This window comes from Bubalus bubalis, chromosome 10, assembly GCF_019923935.1.
Source record: "Bubalus bubalis isolate 160015118507 breed Murrah chromosome 10, NDDB_SH_1, whole genome shotgun sequence".
NCBI classification, from domain to species: Eukaryota; Metazoa; Chordata; class Mammalia; order Artiodactyla; family Bovidae; genus Bubalus; species Bubalus bubalis.
Genome location: NC_059166.1, coordinates 29,244,444 through 29,261,841, shown reverse-complemented (window position 1 = coordinate 29,261,841; position 17,398 = coordinate 29,244,444). Strand labels below are relative to the sequence as shown.

The 17,398-nt window shown below is 39.8% G+C and overlaps 1 protein-coding gene across 3 annotated transcripts in view; it reads left to right on the top strand.

Annotated features, from left to right (window-relative positions):
• The first annotated feature begins 8,685 nt into the window (after window positions 1–8,685).
• Window positions 8,686–17,398, top strand: part of PEX7 (peroxisomal biogenesis factor 7) — a 78,032-nt gene continuing 69,319 nt past the window's right edge. For 2 of the 3 annotated variants that reach the window (XM_006052269.3, XR_006542318.1), the window contains exons 1-3: window positions 8,691–8,941; window positions 10,715–10,772; window positions 12,092–12,242. In XM_006052269.3, the coding sequence (XP_006052331.1) occupies window positions 8,812–8,941; window positions 10,715–10,772; window positions 12,092–12,242 (339 nt within the window). In that variant the 5' untranslated portion in view covers window positions 8,691–8,811. Of the gene's footprint in view, window positions 8,942–10,714; window positions 10,773–12,091; window positions 12,243–17,398 lie in introns of all 3 variants that reach the window. The other variant, XM_044924182.1, reaches the window with a different exon arrangement.

Genomic DNA, 17,398 nt, shown 5'->3' with positions numbered 1-17,398 from the left:
TACATAAGCTATATGTTAGTTTAATGTTTAAATAGCTTCCTCACTTGGGGCATAAATTATTCAAATTGGATAGCTTGACTGACAATAAAACTGTATAATTGCTCCATGTTCTCTCATTTAACTACCTGAAAAATTAAATACAAACCTCCTTTCAAAGGATACATGATCTTAGATACCATTTAACACTTTTCAGAACTCATTTCTTCAGAGCAAAAGTCTGCTATGAACACAAAGACAGTAATAATTAATAACAACAATAACACTATATATTTGTCTTCCTATTTTAAGCATTTAATTAACTTTTCCAAATTACTAAAAAGCCAAGAGAGAAAAAATCTAAACTTCATTGAGCATTTACTATGTGTCTGGCATAATACTAGGCTCCTGGCATAATTATTCACTAAATCATTACAGCAACTCTAAGGGCTATTATTGTATCCATTTACAGAGATGGAAACTGAAGTGAAGTGGTTTGCCCACAGTTGAACTGAGAGTGGTGGAACCTGGATTTCAACCCATATTTTCTTAGTTCCAAAGTGTTCTCAGCAATATTATTTTGGGTAATACTGAATATATATAATTTCAAGTAGATGAAGAAACTTCTATATTGTTAAAAAGCATGGGATAAAATTATGTGTGTTTATTGAATGGTCTACAAGATACACTGTGGGAATTTTTAACTGATAGTTGCATATGGTAAAAAATTAAAAGATGAAAAAATATCCAGTGACTAGTAAGTCTTGATTACTAGTCCAGAGTCTTTTCTCTTGCTTTCCAGTGGCAACCATTATTATCAGTTTCCTGGTGTTTCTTTTCAAAGATATTCTATGAATTGAATAACAGGACATGTATACACATATACACATTTTGAAAACACAAACGGTGGCATATTAAACACTGTTTTTCACTTTGCTTTTTTTGGTAAACAGGATATTTCTCTCTGAGCAGGGGCACTGAAAAGTTAAAGAGTGAGAAGGAGACTGCTTCTGTGTATGTTGTAAAACATACACGCAAGAAAATGTGCATGTTCTTAATATTTGGATGAAGATCTAAAAACAAATAGTTAGATTTTAAAGAAAACTAATTCAAGGCCATTTTATGTCTCATTTCTACACCTTGAGGAGAATGATTTTCAGCATCATTACTTTCTGAATTAAGCTTTGGGTTATAATGCTACCTAAAATCAACTCACACCTAATAGGAAATGTTATTCTGCTGTCTACGAAATATAGAATCCAAATTTTGAGATAACGTGTGGCTACATCCTGGTAGTCTTACTTTGAATTAAAAAACCTTCATACAATAACTTTTCTTTATGACAAGTCTTGGAGTCATGATAGTAAGAGATAAAAAGAATTGGAATCTACCACACTTATTTTACATATGAGAGTACCAAAATGTAAAGCAGTATGTCCGAAAACATAAAAGAGATTCTTGACATTCAGCCCACTGCTGTCTCTATTTAAAAAATCTTAATAATCATTATCCTTATAAATATTTTATTCATTAAATTTGTCACAAAAAAGATATGATCCATACCATCCCCAAAAAAAGAAAAAATAAGAAAAGCAATTACAATTGTTACAAATGATATTAGATGTGTGCTGTTTTCATATTTGGAAGTTAAGTTCTAGAGATGAGCTACAATTTCTCGAAGTATTCAATCTTGAGGGAAAATCTGGAAGAGGACAGAGAGTTAGTTTGTGGGATAAGAAAGCAAAAGACTTTTCCTGCGTAGGGGGTAGCATTAAAGAACACCCAGAAAAGTTAGTGGGTGTAGGGAACAAAAGGATCTTTCAGAAGAAAGCTGTATGCAGCAATCCGTGTTAGTGAGATGGGAGAAGGGAGATTTTATTTTCTTTTTTAGCTTTTTGAAAGTTTTCTCTTGGAAGGGTAGTGGAGAATAAAATTAAATTTTAAGGCCTTTTGATTTATTTAAGAACATTAATTGCCAGTACAGTTTGTTTTTAATGCACTAGACTTCCTATAAAATTAAGACTATTTTTAGAGCCATTTTAGGTTCACAGCAAAATTGAGGGTAAAGTACAGAGACTCCCTATACCCCCCTTGCCCTGCACATGCATTGTTTCTCCCACATCAACATCCCCCCTAGGTTGATACCTTTGTTACAGTTGATGAACCTACAATGACACATCTTAATCACCCAAAGTCCGTAGTTTACATCAGGGTTCAGTCTTGGTTTTATACATTCTGTTGACTTGGACAAATGCATAATGACATGTATTCATCATCATGGAATCATACAGAATGTTTTTGCTACCCTAAAAATCCCCTGTGCTCTGCCTGTTCATCTCTTCCAACCCTCCCTCCTCTCCCGACCCAGCACCCATGGATCTTTTTACTGTCTTTATAATTTTGCTTTTCCAGAATGCCGTAGTTGGAAATCATACAATATGTAGACTTTTCAGATTGTATTTTTTCACTTAATAATATGTATATATAGTCCCTCCATGTTTTTTCAGGGCTTGATAGCTCATTTATTTTTAGTGTTGAATAATATTCCATTTTCTGGATACACCACAGCTCATTTATCCATTCACCTACTGAAAGACATCTGGGTTGCTTTCAGGTTTTGGCAATTATAAATAAAGTTGATATAAACATCCCTGTGCAGGGTTTTGGGTGGACATAAGTTTTCAACTCCTATGGGTAAATACCAAGGAGCACAACTGCTCGGTTGTACAGTAAGAGTATGTTTAGTTTTGTAAGAAACCACCAAACTGTCTTTCAAAGTATTGGTACAATTTTGCACTCCACCAGCAATGGATGAGAGTTCCTGCTGCTCCACAGTCTCACCAACATTTGGTGTTGTCAGAATTACACACTTTGATCATTCTTATAGGTATGTAGGGGCTTCCCTGGAGAAGGCAATGGCACCCCACTCCAGTACTCTTGCCTGGAAAAATCCCATGGATGGAGGAGCCTGGTAAGCTGCAGTCCATGGGGTCGCTAACAGTCGGACACGACTGAGCGACTTCACTTTCACTTTTCACTTTCATGCATTGGAGAAGGAAATGGCAACCCACTCCAGTATTCTTGCCTGGAGAATCCCAGGGATGGGGGAGCCTGGTGGGCTGCCATCTATGGGGTCACACAGAGTTGGACACGACTGAAGTGACTTAGCAGGTAGCAGGGGCTTCACAGAGTCGGACACGACTGAAGTGACTTAGCAGGTAGCAGGGGCTTCCCAGGTGGCCCGGTGGTAAAGAACCTGCCTCCCAATGCACAAGATGCAAGAGATGCGGGTTCGATCCCTGAGTCAGGAAGATCCCCTGGAGAAGGAAATGGTGACCCACTCCAGTATTCTTCCCTGGAAAATTCCATAGACAGAGGAGCCTGATGGGTTACAGTCCATGGGGTCCCAAAGAGTCAGACACAACTGAAGCAACTTAGCACATACATAGGTGTGCTAAGTGTACATACACATAGGTAAGTAGTGGTATCCAAGTTCTCTTAACAAATCTCTAAGTTATATGGCTTCCAGATCCCTCATTGCTCTGCTTGCCCTTCTCAAGAAGCTCTATTTTATGAAGAAACTGAGACTCAAAGAAATAAATTATTTGCTTAAAATCATACTGTCAACATCTGTGCTAAAATTTGTATTCATCATTATTTGCAATGAATTGATTCACAATGTAGAGAATTCGTCGTCTTCTTCTTCGTTTACTGTGAATAATGCTGTACTTTAAAAAATGTTACAGAGCCTGGGGGCTATGAGAAGAATGCTAGACAAAATCTAAGATTCCTCTTTCACATGAAAGCATGCCTGCCTTTTTTGAACAGTTTTGAAGTAAATCAGTGTTGTTTCTACTTCTCAGTTAATGAAAAGGATCACTTTTGCAGAATATGCTATTTTCCTGAGCTAAGAAATCCAAGGCAGGTAAAGAAGATACTAAATTTTCAAACTCTGATATTTACATTTAAGATGATCTGTATACTCCTTTTGTATTTGGTACAAAAGCAGAAGCCCAGGTGGCTAAAGGGTAAAGAAGTTTCCTGCCAATGCAGGAGATGCAGGAGACATGGGTTCGATCCCTAGATCAGGAAGATTCCCCTGGAGGAGGGCATGGCAACCCATTCCAGTATTCTTGCCTGGAAAACCCTGTGGACAGGAAAGCTTGGCAGGCTACAGTCCAGGGGGTTGAAAAGAGTCAGACATAACTTAGTGAGAGCGCTAGCATGCACAAGCTGTTTCTCTCTCTGATCTTATCTTTCTTAAGAATATGTAAACATATATACTGCATATTTGCCTGAGAGAATGAAATGTATTTAGTTACCTAGGTTTGTGTTTATTGTAAACGGTAAGATTTATGAATTGCTGAATCAACCTTACCAAGAATCCAGAAATGAGCAATTCTAATCTGTGATTTCTCCCTGAGGTCAGCTCTAGGTCATCATATTCTGAGTCTTTATGCCACTTAGTCATGACGGGAATTACAGTTGACCTGGACTTCCTCATTGACATTTCCAAATGATTAGCTCCGTTTCATTCGAGACTTAAACAGCAAAAAACTTCTGCTGTTCTTCTCAAATATGCCCTCAAATTTATGGAGTCAGAAGTCCCAGTCAAAATTCACACCACAGACATTTCTGGCATATGAATCACCTATTGGGACTATGTAGGCACTACTAGCAAAGGAATTTTTCACAGGTCTCCAGGGTGTACTTAACAAATTAGAACCATTTCTTGCTAATTCAAACTCATCGGACACAGAAAAGTCTGAATTAGTAAAATCTTTAATCATATACTTAAGAAAACCTTTTAACTGTAATAATTTCAAACTTATAAAAAAATTACAAAAATAATACATGAAATGCCCATATATCTTTTGCCCAGATTATCAAATTTTTAACATTTTAAACCACACTTGTTTTATCTTTCTCCCTATCGCACCTGTCTATATGCTTCATTTTTTTTTTCTGCACCATTTGAAGAGTTATTCCTTTATAATTTCCTTTAACTCTTTTTACTACTTAAGTATTTCCCAAGAATAAGGGCATCCTCTTATACAACCATAGAACAGTCATCAAATTTGGGACTCAAACTGATACAACTGTTTTTATCTATCATTTATATTTTTGAATTATTCCAATAAGGTGGGCACGACAGATGGCAACTCTATTTACCTCAGTCCTCTTTGCTGTACAGAATCTTAGAGATCAACCTGTTTAATACCTATGGGTGCATGCTAAGTTGCTTCAGACATATCCAACTCTTTGTGACCCTAGGTTCTGCCAGGCTCCTCTGTCCATGAAATTTTTCAGGCAAGAATACTGGAGTGGGTTGCCATTTCCTTCTCCAGGGGATCTTCCCTATCCGGGGATAGAACCCGAGTCTCTTACGTCTCCTGCATTGGCAGGCAGGTTCTTCACCACTAGCGCCACCTGGGAAGCCCGTTAAATACCTATTAATGTTTTCAGTTTTTTCTTCCCTGAGCTCCAGAAACATCATAATTTCATAAGCAGTCAATCAGAAATTAATATTAACATTAGAGAATGACTGACCACACTGCATTCATATAATCCCAGCCTAAAAACAAAGAAAATTAGAATTTCAGGCTGGTCTTTCCTGAAGAATTATAAATGTGCAATTCCTGTTTGTTTTTTAAATATTTAGATCAGTTCCTCTAACCCTGTTACAGTTTTCAAGACCACCTAGCTAGAAATGATTGATTCAGTTGAAACTTTTCCATTTTACATAGGAAGAAACAAGAATCTAGGCAAAGTTTATTACTGAAAACTAAAGGGCAAATTGAGATCAAACCTCAGTAATTTTTGTCCTGTAGCCTACTTGTGTTTAAAAGAGGAATCTTTAAATAATCAATTAAAAAACTCACTGCTAATAAATTTCTAGCATTGGAATTTTAGGCAGTTCTTAACAGGAAAACCAGGTCAGTGGTTGATCAGAAGTAAGGGTGGCTTTGAATGAAAAGGGGCACAAGGAAACTTTCAGGTTAGCTAGGCTTGGAAAATACCCTAGTAGGTTAGACTTTGGTTAACTAGTTTTCCCTGAGAGCAGGTCTTGTTAAGGCATATTTCAAAATGGTTCCTTTTCTTTTCCTTCTGCAGAAGATGTTTGTTTTTTCTTCCTTCTGATATTTACTATGAGAACCTGGTTGGCCTCCTAGGAGTAAATCTCACAATATTGTAGAGTGTAACTCTCTCCCATTAGCATAATCTTTGTTTACATTCTTATCTTTTGCTGGAACTATTGCTAAAGTCTTAACTGGCCTTCCTATCCCCAATCTCTGTCCTCCAGTTTTGTGCTGCCAGAAGATCTTATAAAATGAAACTTGGTCATTTAATTTCTCGCTTAAGAAACGACGGTTCCCTATTGCTTAAATTACAATATTAGTCCAATTCTGTTGGTATGACACACAAGACTCTTCATGACACAACACAGTATTCTAGTCTCTCCACCCAATACTCTTCACTATACCCCTTCCGTGAGGACAGGCTGATTCATGGCAGCTATAATCTCCTATAGATCATGCTGTTTTAGGTCTCTTGTTCCTGCTCCTGTAATCTCCTATAGATCATGCTGTTTTAGGTCTCTTGTTCCTGCTCCTCCATCTCCTTGTCCATTTAAAGGAAACCTTATCATCAACCCGCCTGCGAATACTGGAGATATAAGAGACTCGGATTGGATCCCTGGGGCGGGAAGATCCCCTGGAGGAGGAAATGGCAATCCACTCCAGTATTCTTGCTTGGAGAATCCCAAGGACAGTGGAACCTGGCAGGCTACAGTCCATGGTGTCACAGAGTCGGGCACGACTGAAGCAACTTAGCACTTATCATCATTTACACAAATATTACTTGCTTTCTGAAGCTTTTCCTCCTGTCTCCCATCCTCCAGCACTTTAGTTTTATAAAATATAAATAAAACAATTAGTTTTATTAAAAAAATAGCCCCTATATATTTCTCATAGCACCTACAGTATTTTGGTTACACTTAACTGATGACATGGGACTATATCTTCTTGCTTTGGAATCCCCAGTGCCTAGTACTGCACTTGGTGTATATTTTAAAGTGGCCATATGATTAGGTTTGTACCTGTTGACCTGGCTTAATTATTAACTGCACTCTCTTTCACTCTCAAAAGGGCCTTATTGGCAGATAAGTACTATATGGCCACTCTCTACATGGTATAGGTCTTCCCTAGTGGCGCAGAGATAAAGAATTTGCCTGCAATTCAGGAGACACAGGTTCGATCCCTGGGCCCGGAAAAATCCCCTGAAGGGCATGGCAACCCACTCCAGTATTCTTTCCTGGAGAATCCCATGGACAGAAGAGCCTGGTGGGCAAAAGTCCACTGGGTTGCAAAGAGTCGGATATGACTGAAGCAACTTAGCACACTATATTGGTATGTGAAGTGAAAGTCGCTCAGTCATGTCTGACTCTTTGCGATCCTACCAGGCTCCTTTGTCCATGGGGATTCTCCAGGCCAGAATACTGGAGTGGGTAGCCTTTCCTTTCCTTTCTCCAGGGGATCTTCCCAACCCAGGGATTGAACCCAGGTCTTCCGCATTGCAGGCGGATTCTTTACCAGCTGAGTCACAAGGGAAGCCCTATATGGTGTATGCCTGGTAAATATTTGAATGGATGAATGAGCCTTCGTTTTTCTTTATCAGCTCCAACACCTGAGCAGTTAATTCTATACAATAAATATAATGACAATTAAAAAAAATTTTTTTTTAAGTTAATTGCTAATGATGTCTCTTTCCTGAGCCTCACGCCCGTGGATTTAACTACGCCTTGTTTCCCTGAGCAACAAATCATTCAGTAGCCTTTCGAACTCGGGGCATGGTTTCAGACTTTGCTGAAACTTGTCTCATTTTGTGGACTTCCCTGGTGGCTCAGACGGTGAGAGTTGGACTCTGAAGAAGGCTGAGCGCCAAAGAATTGATGCTTTTGAACTATGTTGTTGTTGAAGACTCTTGAGAGTCCCTTGGACTGCAAGGAGATCCAACCAGTCCATTCTGAAGGAGATCAGCCCTGGGATTTCTTTGGAAGGAATGATGCTAAAGCTGAAACTCCAGTACTTTGGCCACCTCATGCGAAGAGTTGACTCATTGGAAAAGACTCTGATGCTGAGAGGGATTGGGGGCAGGAGGAGAAGGGGACGACAGAGGATGAGATGGCTGGATGGCATCACTGACTCGATGGACTTGAGTCTGAGTGAACTCTGAGAGTGGGTGATGGACAGGGAGGCCTGGCGTGCTGCGATTCATGGGGTCGCAAAGAGTCGTACACGACTGAGCGACTGAACTGAACTGAACTGAACTGAACAATGCGGGAGACCCACGTTCAGAAGATCTCCTGGAGAAGGAAATGGCAACCCACTCCGGTACTCTTGTCTGGAAAATCCCATGGACGGAGGAACCTGGTAGGCTACAGTCCATGGGGTCATTCCCTGATGCCAGTTTTTCATCGATCAACGAATTAATAAGATCAACGAATTAATAAGAACCAGATAGCCCGCGGTGGAGGCTGAGATGTAAAAACAAAAGGTGTCAGAATCACCACTTAATCTTTGAAAAACTACCTTCAGGTTTAATTCATTATAGCCGGCGCCAAGCGTTTGTTTTGCCCAAAACAAGTATGGCCTCCGTCAGAGTCAATTCCCTTTCCCATGCGGACCAATCGAAATCTAGCATTCAGGGCACCCGGTGTCTTCACTTCCGCCTTGGCTGCTAGAGTCAAACTCTTTTAGCGAGTCCGGACGGTCCGCCTCCTATTCGGAAGGGCTACGGCGGCTAAAGCGGCGAGGGCCGGAGGCAGCGGGCGGGATGAGCGCGACGCCCGGCGGAGGGGTACGGACGCTGCGGGTGCCAGGCCGCCACGGCTACGCCGCCGAGTTCTCCCCGTACCTGCCGGGCCGACTGGCCTGCGCCGCCTCGCAGCACTACGGCATCGCGGGTGAGGCCGGGTCGCGCCGAGCCCCCTGGGCGGGGGCGGGTTCCAGCAAAGGTCCAGCTCCTCCCCGTGGTCGGAAATCACTTCCGACAGTAGAAGGCGCGGCAAAAGAAGGCCAGGGGTAGCCAAGGAGTTGGCTGGCTTCCTGACCGTTTTTGTCCAGTGTGGGGAGTTGGTCTAGAGTAGAGTACTTCACCTTTCCACTTACTGTGCGGAGGCAGGAGGCGGAAGGTGCCTAGTGCCCGTAGTCCTTACTCTTAAAAAGCGCACCAACTCCTTCGCCCGCGTGACACACACCCCGCCGGGTACTAGTGGCTCTGCCGAGAGCTGGCTGAACCCGTGTGGCCCCTCCTACCGGTCCGACCGGACCCACAGCATTTGGAAGACGGTCTGCAGGATCACCCCAGTACCGGCTAGTTGGACCACATTCACCACAGGCTGTGCGTTGTAAGAATGCACCCTGTTCAGTTCAGTTCAGTCGCTCAGTCGTGTCCGACTCTTTGCGACCCCATGGAGTGCAGCACGCCAGGCCTCCCTCTCCATCACCAACTCCAAGAGCTTACTCAAACTCATATCCATCCAGTCGGTGATGCCATCCAACCATCTCATCCTCTGTCGTCCCCTTCTCCTCCTGCCTTCAATCTTTCCCAGCATCAGGGTCTTTTCCAAGGAGTCAGTTCTTCGCATCAGGTGGCCAAAGTATTGGAGTTTCAGCTTCAGCATCAGTCCTACCAATGAACAGACGCTAGAGTTTCCCTGCAAGAACTAGCGAGAAATTCATGAAGCTCTGAGTCCTTTGTTGTCTTGGGAGGAATATAGACCTATACAGGCAATTAGAGGCTCAAGTTAATTGTCTCTGATTGAAAGGCAGGATTCCTTTCTCGATTTTGGACTTTCTTTTAATTCATTTCCTAGCTCTTGTTTACACACTGAAATTCTATGAAATAATTCATTGCATAATATCAGATCGTGATAGTGTTTTTTTTTTTTTTGTAGAATCATACAGTTGAAAAAAAAAAGTGATTTCTACAGCTCAGAAGGAGAGAAATATTTGCTTTTTATGTTTTCACTATTAGCTTTTAGTGGTTGCAAATTCAGATTCGCAATACTTGCCCACCTTTAAGGTTGAAGACTCGTGAGTTTGTAATGATATTTTAAATTAAATCCTTAAAAATCTCTCTAAAAGGAGTTGGTGTTTTTTTTTTAAGTCAATCATGTATAAATACAGCTTTTTTTTTTCTTCCAATGGTGTAACAAATATAACTTTCTGAAATACACTGATCTTCAGTAAAATAATTCCTCTTTGGTAGGTAATGGTATATCGTGTCCAGCACTTTACTGCCAAGTATGTGGTAAAATCCACCAGGTATGTGTTTTTAAATCACACACAATGTATTTTAGGTTTTTTGTAGAGGCAGTGTGATGTATTATAGTAGAAGGTCCAGTCCCTGGTGTCTATAAGCCTAAGTTTTCTCACCTGTGAATAGGAATGATCACACATGTTTGGGAGGTTTGTGTGCATGTCATCCTGGCCATAGAGGATGCACTTAAATATCTCTTCCCTGTTCAGCTGTGTCTGGAATCCAAATGTAGGTGAGATAGTAAATTTAATATTTAATTATTGAAGTACAATGTAGAGAGACAGAAATGGAGAGCACAGTCCTGATCATTTTGTTTATGTGGTCTCAAGGAACTTTAGGGAGGAATTTGTGACTGTGGTATTGTTCTCAGTTCTTAATACTGCTTTGCCTTGACCTCAACTTTTTTCTCCTTTAGGCAGTGGAACTCTGCTAATATTGGATCAAAATGAATCTGGGCTTAGGCTTTTTAGAAGGTAAAATGGTTCTATTAAAATTATATGTATTCTCTGTTGCTTTTGGTTTTAAATCTTTGTAATCAATAAGATGTTTTAATTTGTAACATAAAAAAGCCTTCAGGATTTGCATAGTGTGGAACTGATTTTTGCCATTAACTTGTGATTATGTCACTTTTCTTCTAAATCTCTTGTCGTTCAGTATTCACTTATAAATGATAAAACTTAAACATACAAAAATGTGAGCTAGTTGGTATCCTGCTTGACATTCCTATCTTTGCTTTTTTGAAAAATTTATGTATTTGGCTGCATCGAGTCTTAGTTGTGGCACACAGGATATTCTTTGTGTCACATGGAATCTTGTGTTGTGGTATGTGGCCTTAGTTGCGCAGGGCGTCTGGGACCTTAGTTCCCAGACCTGCATCCTCTGAATTGCAAGGTGGATTCTTAACCACTGGACCACCAGGAAAGTCACCTTTGTGTCTTAGTGTAGGTTAGCTTTACTCATTCAGGAACTAATTATTACCTCTTTCCCTTTCTTCATTCTGTACTTTTCTTATCTGTGTGACTGTTAGATTCATTAACACCTCCATCAGAGTTAGTCAAGGGTGGAGAAAGGAAAGGAAATTTCCTCAGAAAATAATTACCTGCTGATACCTCAGGTGAAAGATTTATGGGAAACACTGAAAGTTTTGATCTAAATTGATATTTTCAAGTGCTTGCTGATCCCTCCTTTGAACCACAGAAGACAGCGAGCACCCAAGTGTGGCAGCGTGTTCTCATGTAAATGGTGTCCTATTTCTAGTTGGAAGCCCTGATGTTAATTTGCTGTGCAGTTCTCTGGCCTTGTGAGTGAGCTGTTCTTTTAAGGTTCTCTGCACTTGTTTCGGAGAAGGCAATGGCACCCCACTCCAGTACTCTTGCCTGGAAAATCCCATGGACGGAGGAGTCTGGTAGGCTGCAGTCCATGGGGTCGCTAAGAGTCGGACACGACTGAGGGGCTTCACTTTCACTTTCCACTTTTATGCATTGGAGAAGGAAATGGCAACCCACTCCAGTGTTCTTGCCTGGAGAATCCCAGGAACGGGGGAGCCTGGTGGGCTGCCGTCTATGGGGTCGCACAGAGTCGGACACGACTGAAGCGACTTAGCAGCTGCAGCAGCGCTTGTTTCTACATCTATCAAGTGCCTACTCTACGAATCTCCCATATTTGTGAAGACATTGTGAGATACTGTGTTAAAATATGTGATAAACTGAAAAAAAAAAAAAAAAAAAGATTGTTATTGTATATTCACCTGCCTATGTAACTAGATTTTCTGGTTTTAATTTTCCTGCTGTAGCTTTGACTGGAATGACGGTTTGTTTGACGTGACCTGGAGTGAGAACAATGAGCATGTGCTTGTCACCTGTAGTGGCGACGGCTCCTTACAGCTCTGGGATACCGCCAGGGCCACAGGGCCACTGCAGGTCTTCAAGGAGCACACTCAGGAGGTAGGAAGGAGGTCTTTCTGGGCTAGTTATTTTTCTTTGGTTGAAATCCATTTGGGGGTGGACACATAGGGAAATGTCTTCAGGGGACACGAAGTTTAAGTTTTAATGTTTCTTGTACATGTTAGATGTCACTGGTTATTTGATTATCCAGACATCAAGTACCTCTTGGCCTAAGGAGCTGGGAAAGAAGAAAAGGTCAGACTTCTCATTAGTCAGTAAAAACGCCTCTGGTAGGAAGTATACTGTGGCACTGTTTCCTCCAGAGGCCCATTACTTTCTTTAGGCTTTAGAAAGGCTATGCCTCCATACACTGCCTTAAAATAGAGGTAGGCGGACTTTTCACCCAGACGTTGTAAGATTGCCTTTAGGGCTTCACCAAGGATTTTCAGAATATATTTAAGCATGAGCATGAAATCCTGAATATAAAGCAGAGCTTACCAAATAAGTTTTAAAACTAAATCTCGTTCATGTATTAGATATTGTCTGTGTGTATGGGTAGCATAGAAAATAGTTTGGCCTTCAGTCATATTAAAATACATATATACTTTTACTGAACATGATAGTAAAAATTTTCTCCTTGGGTGTGTTTTAAGAATTTTCTCAGTAGATCCTTCAAATTAATACTTGCAAATTTACTTTCAAATTTGTGTCCAGCACAGTTCGTGGCTTCAGTAAATGCTTATTAGATGCAAGAGTGTTAGTTTTTTGTAATAACAGAGTAGTTATGTAAAGATTCTAGACATCATTTTTATAGCTCTAGCTATTAAAAATCATAATTTCTGAGATTGTGATGAAAATAATAGAAAATTTCAGTTCTTCCATTTTATTGTGAAGGAGGATCTTTGAGTAGATGTAGTTATGAATGATTGTATTTTGATAGAACCACTGAACACTAAGACAGCTTTGATAAAGGAGGAACTTTAGTTTTAGGATGTTCAGTGCAAGAATGCTCACAAAGCAGCATGTCCAGAATTCAGTCGTTTTTGTGGTACCTTCATAATTTTTGCCATTTCCATGTATTACTTATAGTTAACTGAATGTTTTTTCTTTCTTTTTTAAAATTATTTTTCCCTCTCAAAAATTTTTTCTTAAATCTTTGGGCCTTGTATTGCTTATCTGTATAAATTCTAGGGTTGTAACTAACAAATCACAAAGTAATATATCCAGTTATGTTAAATCTGAGATACTGGTTTAATGTTTTCCTTTAAATGAACTTTACATTGTTATTTCACTTATCCTAAAACAGCATATATTTGTGAAACCATGGAATGGATGGCTTAGTATGTACATTTATTTAATGTATGGTAAAATAAATACATAATAAGATTAAATGTAGGTACCAGTTAAAATCACTGTCTTGTACAACCAGTGATGTGTGTGTACTGCTACAATTCTGAAAAATACTGTTCTAGAATGTTCTTTGTGATTGCAACTCCATCTTTACTTCGTCTCAGTGAAAGTGAATTTCACTCTCTTATATGATAACTTATTTGGCTTTGTTTTTTAAGATTTACTTGTTTATTTTTTGGCTGTGGTGGCTGCACACAGGCTTCCTCTAGTTGCAGCAGGCAGGATAGTCTTCTTTGCGATGTGCAAGCTTCTCATTGCCGTGACTTCTCTTATTGCAGAGCACGGGCTCTAGGCCATGGACTCCAGTAGCTGCAGTGCATGGGCTCAGTAGTTGTGGCAGACGGGCTTAGTTGCTCTGTGGCATGCGGGATCTTCCCCAACCAGGGATCTGTTTTGCCTGCGTTGCAAATTGTATTCTTAACCACTGAACCACCGGGGAAGCCCCTATTTGGCTTTTTGATTGCTCTGTTGGTTAGTTGCTTTCTTAAAACCAAATCTATCTTCAGTATCAACCCACTATTGCTTCTAATACCTTTCTCTGACATGATGAAACCAAGTCCTGTCCCCCCTTCCAAGGGGAACCCTTGGAAGTAGCCATCATGCCCTCTCTAAGTCTTCTGTCTTCCAGACTGTGCATTTGTATTAATAATTCCTTTGGCCTGTCCTCAGGTCATACAGTCTCTTTATCTTTCACCCTCCTGGTAAACTCCTTTGGGTAATCTCCTGTTTTACAATGTTGCTTTTAACGTTGTAAACCTAATTTATTCCAGAAATATGATTATTAGTGTTGAGCTTTTTATGACTTTGCCACCATGATCTTAAGCCTGTAGTTCTAATAATATTGCTTAAAATGGTTGTAATATTTTCCTGAGCCAAGTTGTAGTACTGGGTTACTTTTAGTTAACTTGAAAAAAGTACCTCGATCTTTGTTATTTGAGTTACTGTTAAACTAGTAGTTTACAAGTTTTTTTCTATAATTATATAACTAATTTTTTGAAGACATGTTATTACTTGTTTTTTCAGACTTTTATTCAAGGTTGTCCTTCTTAATTTTCTTTTCAAATGCAATTTTTGATAAACATTTGTATCAGATGCCTTGGCCATTAGAATAAGAGAAAACCTGAGTAAAAGTGCATTCAACAATCAGAGTGTATTATTTCACATAACCAGGCATATGGAGGTGGCATGGGTCCAGGTTTGGTTAATTTAGGCTTGACAGTATCATCAAATACCCAGGTTTCTCCCACCTTTCCACTCTGCTCTCCTCAGTGGATTTCTTTATTCTTACACTTCTATGGTTCCAGTTATTAGCTTGCTGCAAACGTAATTGTGGTTTCAGGCCATGAGTCTTAAATCATTATAACTAGACTCTAAAAAAAAAAAAACTTTATTATCAAAATAAGCATTACAATCAACACATTTTTGCCATGAGAAATAACTTTATTCCTGTAACATAAAAGTCCCTGCTTTGGTGGGATGTAGTGAACTCTTGGAAAGCATTTTTTGCCTCCTGCTGGTTGTAGAAGTGTTTTCCCTGCAAAAAGTTGTTAGGATGCTTGAAGAAGTGGTAGTCAGTTAGTCAGAGGTCTGGTGAATATGGTGGGTGAGGTGAGACTTCGTAGTCTAATTTGTTCAACTTTTGAAGCATTGGTTGTGCAGTGTGCGGTTGGGCGTTGTCATAGAGGAGAATTGGGCTCTTGCTGTTGACCAACACCAGCGGCAGGTGTTGCAGTTTTTGGCAGGTCTCACCCATTTGCTGAGCATACTTCTCAGATGTAATGGAATTCAGAAATCTGTAGTGCATCAGACCAACAGCAGACCACCAAGCAGCAAGTTTGGCTTTGGGAAGTGCTTTGGAGCTTCTCAGTCCAACCACTGAGCTGGTCAAGGCTCGTTGTCATATAGAATCCACTTTTTGTCGCACATCACAATCTGATCAAGAAATGGTTTATTGTTGTTGCATAGAATAAGAGAAGGTGACACTTCAAAAGACAGTTTCTTTTGATTTGTGGTCAGCTCATGAGGCACCCACTTACTGAGTTTTTGCACCTTTCCAATTTGCTTCAAATGCTGAACGACCATGGTCGACATTGAGTTCTTTGGCAGCTTCTTGTGTAGTTGTAAGAGGATCAGCTTCGGTGATGGCTCTCAGTTGGTGGTTGTCAACTTCTGATGGCTGGCCACTGCGCTCCTCATCTTCAAAGCTCTTGTCTCCTTTGCAAAGCTTCCTGAGCGACCGCTGCACTGTCCGTTTGTTAGCAGCTCCTGGGCCAAATGCGTTGTTGATATTGCAAGTTGTCTCCAATGCTTTATGACCCATTTTGAACTTGAATAAGAAAATTGCTTGACTTTGCTTTTTGTCTAACATCATTTCCATGGTCTAAAATACATATGAACAGCAAGTAACAAGTCATTAGCAAAAAAACATAAAGTGAGAAATGTGCATTAAATGATGTATAACATAACCACATTTATTTAAGAATCGATTTCAGTGTCAAATGGCACATTTTGACAGTGCAAAAAGCTCAGTTACTTTTGCACCAGCCTAGTATCATCTCACTATATGCCCAATCTCAACTCTGTCACTTGTGAGGTAAACAAGCCACCACTCGTGTGCTTTCACCTGAGTAAGTTCACCCATGGTACGAGCGAGGAAGGGACAGAGCTTTCCCTAAAGGACAGAGCTGTGATTCATTGAGCAAGGAGAAAGGGAGATTGGTGGTTGGGAAGGTACCCATCAGTGCATGCTGCAATATTACTTCTTGTCTTTCTCATGATGGTTAGTAAAAGTCAAACCACACCAAGCAGGATGATGAGTGGAGGACTGTCAGGCCCTCAGAAAGGTCGTCCTCCATGAGATTAAGAGAATTTCTGGTGATCAGCCTAAAAGCTCAGTATTAAAATACCAAGTATCTGGCATTTTTCATTAGAGAGAAATACAGCATTTATTTAAAGTTTGTCTCTTACACCAAGTATGCAGAAACACTTAAAAGGACTGATTTAAAACCAAACAGTTTTGAGGAGCTACTAAATATTCGTTGAATATTCAGCAAACAGTGTTGAATAAATTAAGTTTAGCCATTAGTTTTCTGATAGTCAGATGAATAGTCACTGAAGCAAAAAGGAGACATCCAAGACCTAGATGTATTTTAGGCCTAAAGGAATGAAGGTGAAATGAAAAGAAAGAAAAGCATGGACATTTTCCCTTTGCATGGCTTCTAAACTTAGCATCAAAGCAGGAATTGATTTTTCTCTGTATTGTTTAACTGTAGAGGCCATTATGTCTTTTGAGCCCCATAGAATGCCTTTAGCTTAGCCTGCTGTTGAATATATAATTGGAATGGAAGAATGAGAATATTTTAAAAGATTCAGCAAGAAGGAGAAAAAAGAGTGAATTGAGACTTTTGTTTCTGACCTCATGGCTTATAGCATAGTGCCGTTGAGAGTGAGTTAAAAGTGACTTTAAAGATGACAGATTCAGTTTAATACTTCGACATCTGATTCTCAGTGTGCTTATTACAGTTTTTAAAAATAGTTAAAGTTTGTCTTCATTGTCAAATAGTGAGGCATATCAGTTTTCTGAAAAACTTTAAGAGATATTTGATCCATTTAAAGTCTTTGATCATGAATTGATAAATAAAGAATCAAGGCATTTATCCTGCTTTTCCTATATGAATTTCATTGTGGTGTAATCAAATAGTTGGTGTGCAAAATTTCTTGTAATAGAATCTTCCTAATACAATAGGAAGCTAAAAAACAGACTGAACTGAATGGAATCAAGCCTCTAGATCTAAATTCCAATTTAA